A 19,863-nucleotide genomic window follows, 5' to 3' on the forward strand; every position below is an offset into this window, starting at 1 on the left:
TTTGGTATGCTTGTTTGTCTCCGAAGAAATGGAAACATGTCTCTTTTGGACATCGATTTTGGTGGATTTCTAAGTCTGTTTTGGTAATAGAATCCCAAAGATGTATGAATCATGGTTTTAACCAAGGAAGCAGGAATCTTCCCCTGCATCGAGGAATCGCAATTCCTCGGAACCCGATTCCGAATCGGGAATCTCGACGTTTCCCCAAAAAGTGGGAATCACACTTCCCCAAAATGGCAATTGCTCTTCCCCGTCGATTCCTATCATTTTAATTTTATGGGAATCACAAAAATGGGAAACACGCTTCCCCTGCGCGCTTTCCGGCCTCTTCCCTTCGCGCTTCCCCACCCTTCACGCTTCCTGCTTCCCACTTCCCGCTTTCGCTTCTCGCTTCTCGCTCTGGCAACCTTGGTTTTAACCTTCCACTAACACTTCTCAATTTTGGCTGATATGTGTCAACTTTCGTAGGGACCGAAGACCGAAGTCCAAAGTAAGTCCAATCCGAAGTCCAAAGTTTGATTCCTTGCATGCGCCTACATAATCAAAATACCCTATATCTAGGAAATATTAATACATGTTCCATTGATAAGTTAAAAAGTAAAAAGAAATGACATGATCATCAGCTTTCAAACAAGTGAAATATTCATGTTTAGAATAAACCTTACTGTCCAGACATGCACGACAGCACATGTCATTTGGTGTTTGATCTTGTTAAACTGTTATGGATGATTGTCTTACTTATGTGATCGTGTCCAGTTGTGTATATAATATTGAATTTTCATTGTTTCCATGGACTTCCGTAAACTTCCATGATTTTTGTAATATTTCCATGGACTTCCATAAGTACTTCTACTTTTGTGGGGACTGAAGTCAGCTGAAACTGAAGTTTGATTCCCTATTATGAACTTTCTCATGTTGTAGACAATAGTAGAGATTTATGAGATGCAATCTACCCTTATGATCAATCTTACTTGTGTCTACCATGTGACTAGCCAAAACACATTCGATTGTTCCTATCACTATTTTGATTGGCAAACTTGCCATCTGTTAAAGTATAAAAGAATAACTAACGCCTTCTCCAACAGCTTAAGCTTTTGGAGTTACTGGTTGTTTCACATGGTATCAGAGCAAAGGTCCTGAGTTTAAACCTCCTTGATGTCAAAAATCCACATGCAATGGTCATCCCAAAAGTGGGGCCACATGTGCCACGTGTAGGCCAACCCAAAGAAAGAGCAGCCACATGTGAGGGGGAGTGTTAAAGTATAAAAGAATAACTAACGACTTCTCCAACAGCTTAAGCTTTTGGAGTAACTGGTTGTTTCACATCATCAATTTTATTGCATCCCCTCCATTTGTGCAACTAAGGCAATCTGATAAAAGCTCATGTTTTTCAATTCTCTTTTGGATATTCAGAATGTACACTAATATGTACTCACCATATTTCAGACTATACAAATATGAATAACTAGTATATGAACTTTACAACTAACACCCGGTAAGAAAAATAGATGCCAAATGGAGTTGTCTGACAAAAAGTGTCACTGGATCGGACATTTAATAGTTTTATTGATAATTGTAAAATCTAAATTTAAGGGAAGAGTATATCTTTGAACAATTCAGTGTTACTTTTATAAGAGCCAAAATCAACATTAAAGCTGCATCTATGGTAGATCTTAAATATGATCCTGTTAGTGTGCACGATAATAGCTAGTAGCTTTGAAGCTGATAAAATGTCTGTAGATTGCTAGTTACAACTACATTTTTCTGGTTAATATGATCTTTGTTGAAGTGTTTCAATTACTAGTTTTTTTTTTTTTTGAATGGTATTTTTAAAACTAGCAATATTCAGGTGTTTGATCCCAGCTTACCTACCAAAAAAAAAAAAAATAGTAATATTTCAATAACTAGTTTTACATAATCCTATTATATGTTCAAACGTGCTGGTACAGGTTACAAGTGAATCAGTTATTGTCCGGGATTCCGAAGGGAGAGAAATTGAATCCCAGCTCTTGCCTCTAGCCAATGCCTCAGTGGCCTTAAGAAATTACCATGTTAGGGCATACTTGGGTATCTCCCCAACTGATACACCTAAGTTCTGGCTAGCATTTCCAGCGACTGCCCCACCTCTTGGTTTTAGCACTTACATTGTCTCCAGTGCAGAAGGTGCAGGTGAACCCATTTACTTTCATCTCCTGTGCTGTTAGAATGCTAACCTTTTTCCTGGAAAAAGTGGAACAAGTGAACTCATTTTCCAGATGTACTTACAGTCTGACATCTATGTCACAAATATCGGAATATCACCTTTTTATCGCGATGTTTTGATAAAATGACAAATCCTGAACTAATCCCAAGATTTTAAAAATATAGTGATATTTTCATTTTATCCTAAAATATCATGGTATTTATAAGATTTTTTTATTTTTTATTTTTTCTTAAATTTGTATGTACTTTAAATAAGTTTATTTTTACCTTTTATTCCCGATATAAACCCAAAAAAAAAAAAGTAATAATATATCCCGAGATTTTCTCTTGCCAAGAAATTCCCGAGAATGACATTTGTGACATAGTCTGACATGAACCCCTTTTTTTCAGATTTGCAATACATGAAACCGTATGTGCTAATGTTTCGCTATCCCCTGCAGGCCCTAAGTCAACCATGTCAACCATATACACACAAGGAAGTGAAAATGGTACCATAGAGGTTGGCAAAGGGGATTTGAAGCTTATTTATGCTGCAAATGAAGGCAAACTCACTCACTATATTAATAGCAGAAGCTCGGTATGTTTTTTTATTGGTGCTACATATCTTACTATATATTTAAATATTTGTCACAGTCTGACTATTTTCTCCATTCCAATTTGTTTTTATCCGACTCTAGTAAGAATTTATTATTATTATTATTATTTATTGGTGTGGCTATTCATAGCAAATTTCACATGGCATGTTCTTCCTAGCGGCTTACTGAGAGTCTCTTCATCAGTTTTAGGGGAACATTATTCATCCAGAAGTACTTTGTACATCTCAGATGTTTTTTTGAATTTGTTTGTGCATCCAATGATTTTGGTTTATTATTCAAGGTGAAAGCATCTGTGGAACAATCTTATAGTTATTATTCTGGGGATGATGGAAGTGGTGATGATCCTCAGGTAGTCAGTGGTTCTAAATGATAAAAATATTTCTTTCTTTTCTTTTGCTTGTGTCTTGAAGAATGGCTGACATGCAAGTTTTTTGTGTTATTTTCTCCAAGGCCTCTGGGGCATATATCTTTCGTCCAAATGGTACATTTCCCATAAAACCCGAAGGACAGGTACGCCATTCATTCTATCAAGATATATGTATAAGTTAACATATGCTTATTTGTTATGACCTTTGAACTGTTATGAAAATTCATTGCCAAGAAAAAATTGTTTATTTTTGCAGATTCCATTGACTGTTTTGCGGGGACCATTATTAGATGAAGTACATCAAAGAATCAGCCCATGGATTTATCAGGTACATCTAGAAGAAAAGATTTAAATGTCAGTTTCGGCCACAACTGAAACCAAAAGTTTCCTGTTTCAGCCAAAATTTCAGCCGGAAATCATGTAAAATTCAGTAAAACAATTTCGGTATTTTACAAGATTTCTGTGGAAATTTCGGTCATTTCAGCAATTTCGGTGGAAAACTTGTAAATTTCAGCGAAATTTCAAATTTATGTACTTTCAGTGTCGGTCCTGCCCGAATTCTGAAATTTTGGTATTTCGGCCGAAATTTAAAACCATGACTTCAAGAATACTACAATGTGTATGTGCATCAATGTTCATCCTGACATCATTTATTGTTGCATTACAATAAGCATTGCATTGAATCCTATGTCATGTTAACATTTGAGTCAATCAAAGCTTCCATCTTTTGTTCCATAACTTATATTCAGATTCCAACAGAGAGAATCCCTAACCGTCCAGAAAAGAAAAAAGAAGCCAGATAATCATTGTGATATACTCTTCATGGTTTCAGAAGAATTGTACCTAATGGGAAATGGAAACACCTGAGGAATTAACAACAATAGAAAAGCCAGTTCTTAAACTAGGTCTAACCAAGAATCTTGGGAATATGCTCAAAATTCATTTACACTCAGCACTATTATATGCTTAAATTTTAGTTCAAATTGTGCTTAAATTTTAGCTCAAAATACTTCGTTAAATGTGCACTGAAATGGGGAGGACCACCCAAAATGTTCTGCAACAACTATGGCAAGATTCAGTTTTTTGCCCTGTGTCACGGGACATTCTGAAATTTTTAAAGACAAGAAATTCTTGTTTATGAAGTTTCACCTTGAAAAGGCTTGAAGTCTGAATCATACAAAGTTCAAAATATATGTGGCATAATTAATTCCATGAAATTTTCATAAATGACTTCCTGAGACTGAGACTGACATATAATTAGGAAACTATCCAAATAGCATAATAACAAATCAGAACTTTCAATTGTCTATAACTAACAGTAAACTTCAAATTGAAAGTGGGCCATTAAGATTTATGGGAGAATATGTTAAATTTGGGAGAAAATGGCCAAATTTTTATGTTAGTCCTTATTTATTGATCAAATGAAATACTATTTCACTAGGAGCAACTAATGACCACAAAAAGAGTTCCCTATGACCAGCAGAAAGTATTGTGACCAACATAAATAGAAATACTGAAAATGCTAAGCCAAGGTAGAAAAGAAACAATACATTAGAGTAGACATGTTCCCGATCAATAACTGGTTAAAAGTCATTCCAAATTTCTTTAGTAGTTAACAAGTCCCCTTCCCCATGAATATGAAAAGAATGACATGTCTAGACAACAAAAATTCCACGTTTTTGAAATGATAAAATTCTACTTTTTTGAAATGATAAGAGAATCTTCTATGGTGTTGAAGAAATCTTGTTCAACCATTTAATTGCAAATAAAGAATCTCCTTTGCTCTAGACCTTCTGTGGAGATAGTTCCAGACTTTCAGTAACAGTATTATCCTATACAATACTGGAACCTTTGCCTGACATGGGTGGGATGCTCATAAATTTTTATACAAGGAGGCTTTCCTCTTTCATGATTACTCCAAATCCGGCACAATGATCCAAACCATTTAGCAGTTGGAGAATCTTATCACTACAATTGACACTGACTTTCAGCTAACTAGACTGGAATTCCATCTGGATATTCATGGCTCAAAATGCTACAACTATCCATACTATTGTTATCTAAAAATAGAGACTCCAACAAATGCCATTCAAAACAAAATAATAATAATAATAATAATACAACTCAACTCAACTCAACCAATAATAATATTAAGAAGAACAAGAACAAGAACAAGAACAAGAAGAACAAGAAGAGGAAGAAACTCCAGCAAAGCATCTTCGGATAAGGACCATTTCAGAAACTTCAAGAAGGATCCCATCAATTAGTTACCTAATATAGTGAAAACATTCAAACAGATTCTTGTCGTTCTTTGTTCCGGTCTTTTCAGATGCCTTAGATTACTGTTGGTAATCTTTTGCAAGCCCGCGGGTAAAAAATGCCTAGTATTCAACAAGGTCATTTTACATTTTCGTCATCTAGGTATGGGTGGCTCGTGTCTCTGAGTTTGTTTGATTTTGAAAAAGGAAAAGATGTGTGATGAGCTCTAACAAATCGAGTGAAGGGATACAAATGTGCCCATGAAATTGTGTTTCCTTTTTTTATCATTTTTTCACCACTATTAAAGAATAATCATGACACCTATCATGGGAAAACATTGGGCTCCAGTTAACACACATCGAAAGATTGAGGTTTTAGATTTTAGTTGAATTCATGGAAGCAAAGAACTACATTATAAAATGGAAAGGAGGAATGCTCCTTCAGATGATCCCAGATTGCATTTGTTTTTTTTTTTTGGGTTACAATTCACTGAATTGAAGAAAGGAGCACACACAAGATTAGGATTTTTTAATTTTTGGTTGGCTAGGCCTGGAAATCTTGCTTCTGGAAGACTTTTGTGATCATTCAAAAAACAACATGAAGGTTTTTGTGACTGGAAAGCCCAATTTGGGCTTTTGTCACTCTCCCTTGGGAGACTTATCTTTTGTGCATGTTAGCAATTGGTTCTTTCTTGGGCTGCAAAAAAAAATTCGGTTGATGAAGATAATACAAAACTTAATGGCGTTGATCATATGTGCGGCATTGTCGATATAGAGCTACTCAGCAAAAATTACAAGTACACTTTCTGGTTTATATTTGAGGTAACTTTAAAGAGACACTGGTGTGTTTATGGATTCATTATGCTTCACATACTTACTGGTTCTTTCGATGAAATGGTGGTCAAATTTGAGATCTAATCTCCCATGGAAGATCTTTCCTGAAACTTATTCAATTTATTAAGAATTGGTTTGGTACATGATTCATGCTTTTATTTTACCATGTTTAAAGGAATTTCTGCATGATTTACTGTGGGTTGCTCACTTGCTTGAATAACATATTAAACTGTTAGATTGTCCCTGAAGAACTTTTTCAACATTGTGGATTTCAAGAGACTTCTCATATATGTATTTCGTGCATATTTTGTGTTTTATTTTCTTGGTAAGAATACCCCTTGTTCATGGGAATTATGTGATGCGGTCAGCGTGAGGAAAAAAAAAGAGATAGGGCGGAACATTCTATTTATATCCTTTTTCTAGACTATGATGCTAGTTCTCATTGATTAACACTCCCAAACGAAGATGCTTATGTAAAACCGGTGCATGAAATTAGAATATTGCAGTTGTTCCTTTGTGTTTTTGGAGTTATCTTGCCTCTAATTATTCTATTGTTCACTAAAAAGTATATTAAAATGGTGTACCATTTTTTATTTTAATATATACATGTGGATTTTGTGATTGGTGTTTTTATTAAACTACTGCTGTAAGCATGTGCAGATCACCAGAGTATACAAGGGAAAGGAGCATGCTGAATTCGAGTTCACTGTAAGCATACCCTTTTGGACATTGATTAGTAGAGTAACAAATATTCAAGTTGATAGTCATAGGCATCTCTGGAGATTTCTACCTGTGATTTCGTGTTGGTGGTTAACTGGTTATCCATTAACGTGCATTTTCTTTATCTGTGATATTTTCTATCATACCAGTGTGATACCATCAATTTTGTAGGTTGGGCCTATACCCATCGATGACGGAATTGGGAAAGAAATCGCCACTCAAATTACAACTACAATGATGACAAATAAAACATTCTACACAGATTCTAACGGACGCGATTTTATTAAAAGGGTATGCTTCATCTGTGTTCTTTTTAATTTATCAAGAAATTTATCGTAACTGATGTTAAATATGATTGCAAGGTGAGATACAAAAGGAGTTCTGATTGATCCTTTTATCTATATCTCCAAGCTAGTGCATGGATAATTAGTCATATCGTTCTTATTCGGATGCCCGATGTTTTCGAGTTGCTTTGAAGTAGACTGTATTGTCATACTCATACGTAAGGGTTGTCATCTTCACTTACAGGATGCACAGCTGGAAAGGTAATGAGACATCATGGATAAGCATTGTAAATGAGATACAGTTGGAGTTCCAGTTGATCCTTCTACATTTCCAAGTCGGCATTTTGATATTTAATCATAGGCTACTGATATCAGAGTGGCCATGTTTTTATAGTGGGACGAACTCACCTTGTTTTACTTTTTTTAACCAGCAGTCAAAGGCTATCACAATTCCCCAAAAGCTCTCAGCGGCCAATCATAGAAGTGTAAAGCAAAGTGTATTGTCCCATTTATCAAAACATGGTCATTGGGATATCAGTAGACTTAATCATATCATTTCATTTCTAGATTACCCTTGTTTCACGTTGCTTTGAGGTAAATAACACTGTATCGGCATATATAGGGGTGCAGATTTAGTTATCTAGATACTGGATGCATAGATATTTTTATTTATTTTTTGGATGACATAGGGTATCCCCACCCCAATTTTTAGGGCGGGACTATTCCTACTGAGACTGGATGCATAGCTGGAAATGGTTATGGAGATCATGCATAAGCATTGTAATGATTTGTTTCTAGTAATTCAGGACACAATATTAAAACTCAAGTTTCCATCTTTGATTACCTGAAGCAAAATTTGTCCCTTACTGGACCATGGAAACCTTATACCTTGTTTCACATTTTTCCTTTGTAATTTAACTTCTGGAAGATCATTTGGCCATTTGACTTGAGCCTTTTGCTAAATTTCCTGCACTTCTTACAAGATAAAGAATCAATTGGCTAATTAAAACTGAATCAAATTACATATTTTTTTAGATTTTTCTTGTTTCTTAGCCGTTTAGAACATCTCTGAATAGTCAATCACAGCCATAGTTGCTATCCATTTGGAAAATCTGTAGATAGTTCATCTTACTATGCAGTGGTCACCTATTGGCACTCATCATCATATTCAGCTTCATCCGCAAAAACCATCGAGGCTGGGTTTTATTCTCACATGGAAATAAGCTTTTCCAATGATCTAATGGCTGCCTGCCACCGTAAGGAAACATTGTCGGGGTATATCTTACATTAGTTCATCCTTGGTTGCTTGTCAACTATAATTTCTCTTTTATTTGTTCTTCAATCATCATCAATTTTACCCTCAACTGATGTAAACTTGCCCAGGACTTGAGATCATTTGGGAGGGTAGCTCGTGACTTATGTGGCATTTTGTTATACTAGTTTTTGGTATTTTAGCTGTTGTGTAAATCTGTATGAAATTTGAAAGTTAAAGTGATGCGACCGACAATAAGAGATGCAACAACATGACAGCTTGATAGGTTGGTCCATTCATTAAAAATACATCACAAAACAAAAAACAAAATGCAGCTTGCTTCCATCTTATCATCATCACTACTTATGCAGTTTTAGATTATGTTATTTAGGCATAATAAACATATTTTATTTGGCTTACTGTACCTGCGCTCGAGCTTAGATAAGCTTATCTGCGCTCGAGTGCAGAAACAGGGTGGGCCCACATTGTTGGGGTGATCCAAAGCATTCATTTGGAAGGCCCTATCATAGATAGGGTGTCCACAAAAAATCAGCTCCATTGGATCATCCTAACCCTTCCATTTGTGGAGGGGGTAAATGGGCAGATTTGTGGACAAACAGTGTCTGTCCATTTTCCCCTCCACTATTGGATGGGTTAGGATGATCCTATGGATCTGATTTTTGGTACACACCCTATCTATGGAAGGGCCTTCCAAATGGCTGCTTTGATCACCCCATAAATGTGGGCCCACATGATTTATCAGCACTCGGGCTCAAATAAACTATCTGCGCTCGAGCTCATAAACCTTTTTCCCATTTTGTTTAGGTAAAGTTATCTTATGTTTTAAAGAATTTTAAAAGAAATCATCAAATAAATGTAAATTTTTAACAAAAAATTATAATACAATTAACAAATTAAATGCAATAAAAATTGATGAAAATGCCAGAATTAAAATAAAATTCCTGATAAAAATATATTATCAAATATCGGAATTAAAAATAACAAGTATCAAGTAAAAAAATAAAAATAAAAACAAAATAACTCGGTAAACAAAAGCAAGAAAAACAAAGCAACTCCATAAACAAAAGGATTCCATCATCCTAAAAAATCGAAAATTTGTAGCAAAAGAGAAGCAGACATGGTTTAAAATTTCCACTGAACTGACACGAAACGGATGAAATTTTTCCATTTTCATCCCCACCAGAATGATACTGAAATCGAAATGCATATTGAAACCAAAATCTTAAGTGCATTAGCGGTATACTATACCAGTACACATTACATAATTATATTTATATGACTTGCATAAAAAATATGATGTACGTATTATGCAGTGTTTAAAAACTCGTTGACTCGGCTCGGAACTCGGCCGAGTCGACGCGGTTTGGTGGTTACCGAGTCGTGGAGTCACGGACTCGGCGAGTCCAGTCCATCTCGGACGAGTTCGAGCCGAGTAAAAAAAATCCGCCATTAAAGCTTGGAAAAGAAAAAAAACAGCGAAAGAAGAGAGGATATCGCTAAAGAAGAGAGAGGATATCATTGAAAAAAATAATGTGTCCGTCAGATTTGGAAAACAAAGCTGTGACAGCTGTATTTTCAGCTCTCTTTTCAACACCTTCTTAATTTTCTCCCTTTATATTTTCCTCTTCCCCACTTTTTAGGGACACGTGCTCGTTTTTAGGAGAAAGAATGGCCAGCAAGTAAGTCAAGCAGTCAACCTTCCTTCTTTAATACATTGCGAAATTTTAAAAAAAAAATGATGCACAGCCCATTAATGTTATGGCTTATGAAATGGACGGTTTGGATCTGTGGATGGTGTATAGTCCAATTTTTTTCCTAAAAGTGCACGACTGTTGTCTACCCATACAATAGGATAATCCATACCGTCCATTTGATAGGTCACATATACTCTCAAGAGTTTTTCTAAAAAATATTGTACTGCCGATACCATTGGATGATCCAAACCGTCCGTTTCACATATTTAATATTTTAATTTAAATTATGACTCAGCCGCGTCAACCGCGTTCTTGGCCGCGTCTGCGTCGAGTCGACTAGGTTTTTCTTCGGCCGCATTCCGCGTCGCATCCGCGTTTTTAAACACTGGTATTATGTATAAATATTTATATGAATGACATGTGAAGTGTGGTTTGTATTGAATTATTAGACTTGCGCAACAGTGCATGTCACTAGGTGTTCGACGTTATTAAACCATTATGGATGGTTCGCTTTCTTGTACGACGGTTTATAAGTCTGTATTTGTGCTTATTCTAGCAGTTCCTGAAGTTTCATCTTAAAATTCTATCATTTGCATTTGTTTCTGTATGTTTTTGTGATTTTGCATGATTTCCACTGAAACATTTCCCATTTCCGTGGCAACCGATTAGGAATCTAATGGATCACATTAAAAGTATCAAATCATAGTTTTTATTTAAAGTAAATATGCAAAAAAATATTAAAAATAGATGTAAACATGAATATATGATCGGAACATTGTGTATTACTCTGTTTTTAAGACCATTAGAATCCGTTATCACCTAACTCATGGGTGTATCACCAATATGCCCAATACATATCTCGATGATACAGCTGATATGCAGGCATACCAATATTTTCAACCTTGATGATTAGCTATCCTTACGATGGAGCAATGTGTTATTTTGCAAGATATTGACCTTTCTAGTATAAGAGTTGGTGGCTATGATGTTTGAAAGATTACTGTGGCACATTTGTTTATGTTGATTCCTAATATTTTATGTAAAATATTGTACGATCTGCAGATTCGAGATTACAGGTCAGACTGGGATCTACAAGTGAACCAACCCGTCGCTGGAAACTATTACCCAGTAAGCTACAAATAAGATATTTTTTATTGGTGCTCCGAGGCATCTTTTATAGAGAAAACCTGTACTGTCACGTCTACTCCCTAAATTCTTTAGGTGGGTAACATCAAGTTGCTTTCACTTACCACTGATTTGAATGATGTGGAAGTTTCAAACGTTGAAGCAGCTTCTGCAATTTTAATTGTGTGAAACAACCAATTACTCCAAAAGCTTAAACCGTTGGAGATGGTGTTATTTAATCTTTTATACTTTGACACTCCCCCTCACGTGTGCCCCTTTTTTTAGGATTGGCCTACACGTGGAACACATGTGGCCCCTCTTTTGGGTTGGACATTACATGTGGATTTTTAACATCAAGGAGTTTTGAACCAGGGACCTTTGCTCTTATACCATGTGAAACAACCAATTACTCCAAAAGCTTAAGCTGTGGAGATGGCATTATTTAATCTTTGTACTTTAACGAAATGCATATAATTAAGCAATGTTTAACCTTCTTTTTTTTCTTAAACCAATGATGTTTCTGAAACCACTTTTTTGTACAATCTGGTTGTTTGCCAGGTCTTTTCTTTAAAAGGTAGGAGAAACTAGGTCATCTAATGTGAAAGAAGTAGCTTGTGGCCTTGCTTTAGTAACTCAATTCTGGACATTTTTTTTTGTTGTTGTGGCTTTGTTGCTCTTCATACCAACACAATGATTTTTTGCATCGTTTCTTAAACCTGTTTTCCGGTCATTATCATCTAAAAGTGGTGTGAAAGTTCAATTTCACTTTTTGCCATTTGGAGGACAACAGTGTTGACAGTCTTTTCTCTCAGAACATTTTTTTGTTGTTGTTATGTCTTTGTTGCTCTTCATACCAACACAGTGATTTTTTGCATCGTTTCTTAAACCTATTTTCCGGTCATTATCATCTAATAGTGCTGTGAAAGTTCAATTTCACTTTTTGCTATTTGGAGGACAACAGTGTTGACAGTCTTTTCTTTCAGATTAATCTTGGAATTTACATGGAGGACAACAGAACAGAGTTCTCAGTATTGGTAGACCGCTCTGTAGGTGGGTCCAGCTTATTGGATGGACAAATAGAGATGATGCTCCATAGGTATGTTTTCCTTTGTCAATACTTTGTTTACTTTTTCAATTGCAATATTCTTTGTCTACCTAGAGAATTCATAATTACCTACTCATGTCCTACATATCTTCTAAATTCTCTGAGCTTTCCTCTTATTATATAGGAGGTTGCTTTTTGATGATTCTAGAGGTGTTGGAGAGCCACTAGATGAAGAAGTTTGCGTCCCTGATGAATGTACAGGACTAACAGTAAGTCTTTACACAGTTCTTATTCAAGTATAAGGAATTATTTCATGAAACAAAGGAATTGATTTAGGTAGATGAGGTTGATTTGTTCTTTATTTATAATCTGACTCAGTATTGTAACCGATTGTGTTGTTTTTAATGAATAGCCCATATGGTAAGCCTTAACATCATGGTTCTGTATCCAAGTATTCACAACAAAATTATGGATGAAAAAGAGCCCACGTAAGCATATCGAGATCAAAATTTTCTCTTTTAAAATTTTATTAATTTATTGGGAATGTGTAGTTCCAGATCTTTTCCGTTAATTACGTTCTTTATACCAAAAAAATCGTTTGATTAATCCATCAAGAAGTTCCCTAAAATTTACATTTACAAATTTCACAAAATAGAACAGAAAACATAAAGCATAAAATAAGTCGGTAAGGAGGGGTCGTGTATGTGAATCTCGAGCATTTCTTTTGCGCGTTCCAACATCTATAAAAAAAGTTTTGTTTCTATATCATGAAACACAAGTATGTAAATATCCTAGTATAAGAAGGTTTGTTGTCTTTTAGAACTTTTCAACATAACTTTTAATTTAGAAGAAATCATCTTGATCTATGTGATTTTCCTCTGTCGGATGATGATTGGCATTTCTTTTGCACGTTCCAACATCTATAAAAAGGTTTTGTTTCTATATCATGAAAGAAAAGTGTGTTAATATCCTTCTGTAAGAAGGCTTGTGATCTTTTGGAGGAGATCATCTTTTATCCAATGTAAATATCTCCGTTGGGTCTTCATGGACTGTTTTTTTAGAAGAAGATCCTTAATCCATATTGATTGCCCTGTTGATGTTTTGAAAAATGAATCCCAGCATAGATTTATCTTTGATTTGATGTAAATTTTCACCTTTTCATCCTCATTTTTTGGAGAAGAGATTTATCCATGTAACTTGCATTGTTGGATCTTTGAGGAGTGACTCTTAGAGGAAATTATATTTGATCAGATGTAAGACTCTTAGAGGGCGAGCCTTGGTGCAACGGTAAGGTTGCTCCATTGTGACTTGGTGGTCACGGGTTCGAGTCACGGAAACAGCCTCTCTGCAAAGCAGGGGTATGGTTGCGTAGTGCGTACATGTAGCCCTCCCCAGACCCCGCAATGGTGGGAGCCTCGTGCACTCGGCCGCCCTTTTTTATGTAAGTATCACCATCAGATCCTCATGGAGTAGTCGTTCAAAGGACATTTTTAATCCATGTAATAGGAGATCATCTTTGATTTGATGTAAATTTCATCATTGGATCATCATGGATAGTCTTTCGGAGAATAATGTTTTTGATCCACATAACTTGCAACATTTGGATCTTTGAGATTCGACTTTCAACTATCACCTTCAAGTTGATGTAAATTTCACCGTTGGATCTTTATAGAATAGTCTTTCAGAGAAGAATATTTTTTATCCATGTAACTTGCAGATTTGAATCTTTGAGAGCAGAAGTGTCTGTTGAAGAAGATCATTCTTTATGTCCATTGTAGGATCAGTATTTAGTATTCTCCTAGAAAAGAGCTTGTTGTATTTATTGGGATTAGCACTCACCACATAGGAAACTTGGCTGTCTTTGCTCTTACCCTACAAATTTTTTTTAATAGGTAAAGAACATTTTCGTTGAGATATGAATATCCCAAGTTTTGACCTGGCCACCTCAATTTCCATAAAGTGTTTGAGAGGACCAAGGATGATTTGTCAACTCTTGAATGAATATAGTATGATTGCCTATTATAACCATGTCACCCATGAATGCTATTCGGATTGTCGTGCTCCTTGCATCACTTTTTATAAAGACAGAATGATCGATGTAGTTTCTTTTTGTTAGAAATGAGGCTAGGGTTAGAAGAGAGGAAGAAGAAGAGAAGTGAAGAGTTGGGAAGTCTCCACTAGGGAGCTCCTCATGTGAATGATGTATATATAGGCCCCAAATAGGGCAACAGTGTACAAAGACTTACCCTCTAATATAGAGGTAATGCCTAAACTACCCTTACATGTTATTCAACACTTTACAATCCTGTGGTTATTATTGTTGAACTAAACATGTCAGACTGCCGGAGTTGACTGTTTTAGCCTATGTATCACTTTCTTCAGTCTACATGCACGGATCTAGTTCTACAGTTCTAAAATATCTAACATAGATGGAAGACAATTGTTAACTTACCAACTTCTCCAGAGCCTTAAGCTTTTGGAGTAACTGGTTGTTTCACATGGTATCAAAGCCATAGGTCTCGAGTTCAAACCTCCTGGATAACAAAAATCCACATGCGATGGTTGACCCAAAGTGGGACCACATGTGCCACGTGTTTGCCAAGTGGGCCACACGTGCGGGGGAGTGTTAAAAGTATAAAAGATAAATACTGCCTTTCTCCAACAGCTTAAGCTTTTGGAGAAGTTGGTTAGTTAACAACAACTATTAAAAAATTGAAATATCATGAAAAATGCAAAAAAAAATGATTTAAAATGGAGCATAAACCCATACATATGTGGATCATGCTCAAAACATGTAAGATCTAGCTCTATAGCAATTAAAAAATAGCATATGCTAACTAAATCTGGAAATAAAAATAAACAAATCAACATATAAAAAACAAATCAATCATTAAGAGGTGCAATATTATGACAAAAACATAAGGAATTAAAAAAGGGAGAGAAAATCTCATAAATAACCCTCAAATATCCTCAAATTGTGTCAAAAACTGCATATTCAAATTGTGTCAAAAGAGAAATAGGAATTTTACATTTTCCCAAAAAATCCCCAATTTTTTTTAAGTCGATTTTGATTTGTCAGTCCGCTCTTCAAATCGTGTTTTTTTGTGGTTGATTCTTGTAGATCTTCGCTTTTCAAATCGTGTTTTTTTGCGGTTGAATCTTGTAGATCTTAGTTCATGTAGGTCACACGACCCTAAATCTCTCAAAACCCCTTTGTGATACGGAAGAAATGGTGAAAAATGAAATTCTTGTTGCGTCCTAATGCAACCCCAAAAGTTCAAACAGGAATCACGTGGGAATGAACATCTGCAACATCATTATCGGCATCGTATCAAGATCGTCCAATTGGACCAATATGGATAGGACCCTAGTACGAGTGCAATCTTTTACAAGCTCCTATTTCGGAGGAGATTTGTCGTATCATTCTGCATTGATGCGGTTGCCTATTGGCCCATGCGATACTGATATTTCAAACCATGCATGGGCCATCCACATTCCAGGCCATCTATTGCAGGTTCCTACATGCATTACATGCCTGGAATATGAAACTAGACTTTCGGATTTCGGTCGAAATTTAAAACCAGGCCTATAGTTGTGATCTTGAGTTAACTCATTTCAGGGGTTCGTCATATTATAATGTCCCTGGTATGATAGATAAAAATCCTTATTTCCCAAATCAGGAACTTATCTTACTTGATATCATCATTTATCCAAGTGCATCTTTGTATCTTTGGGGCATGTAACATGTCTTATGCCCTTTACTTTATTGCACTAGATAGTTCCGCTTTGATGACATTGATACCATATGTGCGTAGAAAACAAAGAATTACCTTACCATTCAAAAAACAGAGAAATATCTTCTCAAATAGGATCAAACACGATGCGCAACAAACATGAGATTTATGTGGTTCGGCAGTGTGTCTACGTCCACGGGAGAAGAGTTTAACTATTTCAGTTTAGGGTTACAAGACTCTCCTTCTCGACAATGAAAACTCAAGGAAAGCCCATAGCCCTAATATGTGGCTTACATATCAATGTCACTACATCAAAAAAAAATACCGAGATACCCTTTAGCGCTAAACCGAAAATAAAATTTTCCTTCCGTTGCACATTAGTCCGTCAAGTTGTTGTATCACAGCCAGGGCACTTGCATAACAATGTGCCTTGGGGAAGTTGATTAGATTGTTTGCCTTAAAAGGGAATTTAGCCCTTTTGTTATGCATTATTTTGGCAATTAAATAGTTAAGATGTAAGAGATCCTGTTAAAAGAACTAGAAAACCATAGCAACAAAATGTAAAAGGGGACAGAATGCTCCTTTCACTAAAACAAGGATAATTGAAGAATTATGGTAATATAGTTTTTCAATATTTTTTATCTTTTTTAGAATAGTTTAATTATAAGTTATATGTATATAGTTGCATGATTTCATATGTAATAGAGGCACATCCCGTGACTTTAACCTCACATCATTTCATGATAATAACCTTTAATTAAGCAGTTTCATTGTAGCCATAATACACGCCATTTTAGTTTAATGACTTCAATAACTTGACAGGTTCAAGGAAAAATCTTTGTCAGAATTGATCCCCTGGGAGAGGGTGCTAAGTGGCGCCGCTCAGTTGGTCAGGAGATATATTCTCCATTTCTTCTAGCATTCACAGAACAGGTGAAAGACCTTTCTGTTGACTTTTATCAAGTGTTGTTGATCCGTTAAACTCAGTTGTTGCTTGGTTCTCAATTTGCAGGAGGGGGATAAGTGGACAAGTTCTCATGTACCAAGCTTCTCGGCATTGGAGTCCAACTACAGTTTACCTGATAATGTTGCAATGATCACCCTCCAGGTATGTAGCATTTCCTGCATTGGCAATAGTTAACATCGTTCCATTTTGAAAATGATAAAATTTATTAATTAGAAAACAGTAGTTAATATCAAACTTTGTAAATTAGATAGGGGAAAAGTCATACAGTAAGTAAAGGCATTGTAACTAATTATGTTAATGCGTGAAGCTTTCTTTGTTGGAAACCTCAACATCGTATCATCTTATCTTTTAAAGACAATCAGTTTGTTAATACAAATCATATTTGATCAAATGGATTTTTACAAAGTGCTTGGTACTTGAATAAGTTAAGTTCCAAGTTTTTAAACATTAGTATGGTATGAAACAGCCCTATTCGGACTTGAACTGCAACTGGGATTGCAAATGTTTCTCAAATGTTTATTCTCAGTAATATCTAAAATGAATACAAGTTGAAATTATACAAAATTTCCTGTTTCTGGGTTCCTTCTCTAAATAATTTTTTCCCATTCCTGTTATCACATTTCCTGGTGTTTATGTAGGAGCTTGAAGATGGAAATGTTCTCCTTCGGTTGGCGCACCTATATGAGGTTAGTTTCTCTCTCACTTTTACTCAGATGACCATAGATAACTACCAGATGTAAATGATTTTGGCGACCTTGCAGCTTTATACTCTCTGGATAAAAAAATGAGTTCCACTTCATCTTGGACTTTATTGAAAAGTTTTCCTTGTTCTTATCTTATGCCTAAATCCATTTCTGTTGCTTGTATTTAAATTCACTAGATGGCAGAGGATAAGGATCTCTCCGTAATGACGAGGGTGGATCTGAAAAAACTGTTCCCGGGCAAAAAGGTAAAAGAAAAATACGTATATTACTTTGATACTGATGCATGTTTGTGTTGGACACGGGCATGATGTGTTACGAAATGGCTACATCCAAAGTCTGAACACGAATGCACGTTGAAAAATTATGTGATTCTTTTTAAAGATATACTATCCGTATGGGAAATGATCCATGGAATGGCACACTGAATAATCATTGTATGTGGGCTAGCTAGCTCTACATCTCAAACAGTGATGAGATGTGGGATTCATGACGCCCTTGAGGTGGGCTCCACACCTCATTTAACTGTTTGATCATTATTTGATGGTGGTGATGAGCACACACCGGGTCTTTTCAGCTATATATATAATTTTTTTTATTAATTGTAAAACGTGGAAAAATATATTCAAATGGATAGTAATTTAAACAGCATAATAATCAAAGATATAAGAACGCTGATGAAGCTTTCATTATAGAAGTTGTATTAGATGGGGGAGATGAAAACATACAATGGGTCATTTTCCTGTAGATGTATAATTTGTGTAGTGTAAAATGTGGAATAATTATTCAGTGGAAAAATGTATTCAAATAGAAGTACCTTTGAACTGCATAACAACACAAAGATAAAGAAAAATGATGAAGCTTTCATCCAAGAAGTTGTAGTAGATGATGATGAGCACATAAAATGGGTCATTTCTTACTCAATGTAGAGTGTGTAAGTGTAAAATGTGGAAAATGTATTTAAGATAGAAGTACATTAGTACTCCATATTAATAAAAAGATTAGAAAGAAAAAGATAATGCTTTCATCGTAAAAGTTGTTTTAGGTAGTGGAGATGACCACATGCAAAGGGTCATTTCCCATAAATATAGATCTGCATTCACATAGATAGATGTTAAAACCACATAATATTCAGATCAAGAAAAAAATTATGAAGCTTTGATTCTATAGATGGTGCTGATAGGCACATACAAGGCGTTGTTCCCCTCTAAGTATAGATCTTGAAAGTGTAAAAAGTTGAAAAATGATAAGCTATAAAACATGCTCATATTATATCTTCGTTACCTTCTCTTAATAATGAGGTACAGTTTGAGAGAACCATCTTGATCCCTAGAACTAATGGTTTTAGAACCAGAATTAAATTGGTCTACTCAATTGAATAAAAAAAAGTTCAGTTAGAACTCAAACTCAAATTGAGGTTCTGTTTGAAGTGGCCAAGAGATTTGATTGTCACGTCGCTTTATTAATATTTGCAGCATCTTGATTTATTAACTTTTTAGGAAAGGTGGTTTCAAAGCAGAGAACCCACTTCTTTCAGCTCTTTTGACCGTGGACTATTGTTGTTACATAGCAATCATGTATGATACCAAACTGTTCTCTTTGGTTCTCAGATCACCAGTGTAACAGAGATGAGCTTATCTGCTAATCAAGAAAGGACAGAGATGGAAAAGAAGAGACTTGTTTGGAAAGTAGAAGGCCCTCCCAAGGAAGAAACCATTGTGAGAGGAGGACCTATTGATCCTTCTAAGTTGGTGGTGGACCTGGCTCCAATGGAAATCCGCACCTTTGTTATTGCTTTTGACCATAACAGCTTCCTCCAAAGGTAAAGCTCACAAGCCAATGTTTCTCTTGCTGGTCCATATGTCTTCAAAACTCTCCAATGCCTATGAAACATTTACTGTGTGTTTTTGCCAATTCCCATGTGGGTGAAGAGGCAAAAGCGGCATTTTAGTGCAATAAAGAAAAGAGTTTCAAAAGAGTGATGGGTAGGGTATTTTGGGAATAAATTGTATAAATATTTAAATAGGGGTTTCTAATTTGCAATGATTCATTTCAGGGCTAAA

The 19,863-nt window shown here is 35.6% G+C and overlaps 1 protein-coding gene across 2 annotated transcripts in view; it reads left to right on the forward strand.

Annotated features, from left to right (window-relative positions):
- The window catches only part of LOC143891633 (putative alpha-mannosidase At5g13980), a 34,191-nt gene extending 14,328 nt beyond the window's left edge, over positions 1 to 19,863 (forward strand). The window contains exons 15-29 of one of the 2 annotated variants that reach the window (XM_077396170.1): positions 1,950 to 2,163; positions 2,643 to 2,779; positions 3,079 to 3,147; positions 3,249 to 3,308; positions 3,422 to 3,493; positions 6,918 to 6,965; positions 7,149 to 7,268; positions 11,291 to 11,356; positions 12,337 to 12,449; positions 12,583 to 12,667; positions 16,955 to 17,065; positions 17,145 to 17,240; positions 17,738 to 17,785; positions 17,980 to 18,048; positions 19,411 to 19,863. In XM_077396170.1, the coding sequence (XP_077252285.1) occupies positions 1,950 to 2,163; positions 2,643 to 2,779; positions 3,079 to 3,147; positions 3,249 to 3,308; positions 3,422 to 3,493; positions 6,918 to 6,965; positions 7,149 to 7,268; positions 11,291 to 11,356; positions 12,337 to 12,449; positions 12,583 to 12,667; positions 16,955 to 17,065; positions 17,145 to 17,240; positions 17,738 to 17,785; positions 17,980 to 18,048; positions 19,411 to 19,626 (1,524 nt within the window). In that variant the 3' untranslated portion in view covers positions 19,627 to 19,863. Of the gene's footprint in view, positions 1 to 1,949; positions 2,170 to 2,642; positions 2,780 to 3,078; positions 3,148 to 3,248; positions 3,309 to 3,421; positions 3,494 to 6,917; positions 6,966 to 7,148; positions 7,269 to 11,290; positions 11,357 to 12,336; positions 12,450 to 12,582; positions 12,668 to 16,954; positions 17,066 to 17,144; positions 17,241 to 17,737; positions 17,786 to 17,979; positions 18,049 to 19,410 lie in introns of both variants that reach the window. The other variant, XM_077396169.1, reaches the window with a different exon arrangement.

Source organism: Tasmannia lanceolata, unplaced genomic scaffold (genome assembly GCF_043159265.1).
Source record: "Tasmannia lanceolata isolate RefF3 unplaced genomic scaffold, GAP_Taslan_0.1 ptg000015l, whole genome shotgun sequence".
NCBI classification, from domain to species: Eukaryota; Viridiplantae; Streptophyta; class Magnoliopsida; order Canellales; family Winteraceae; genus Tasmannia; species Tasmannia lanceolata.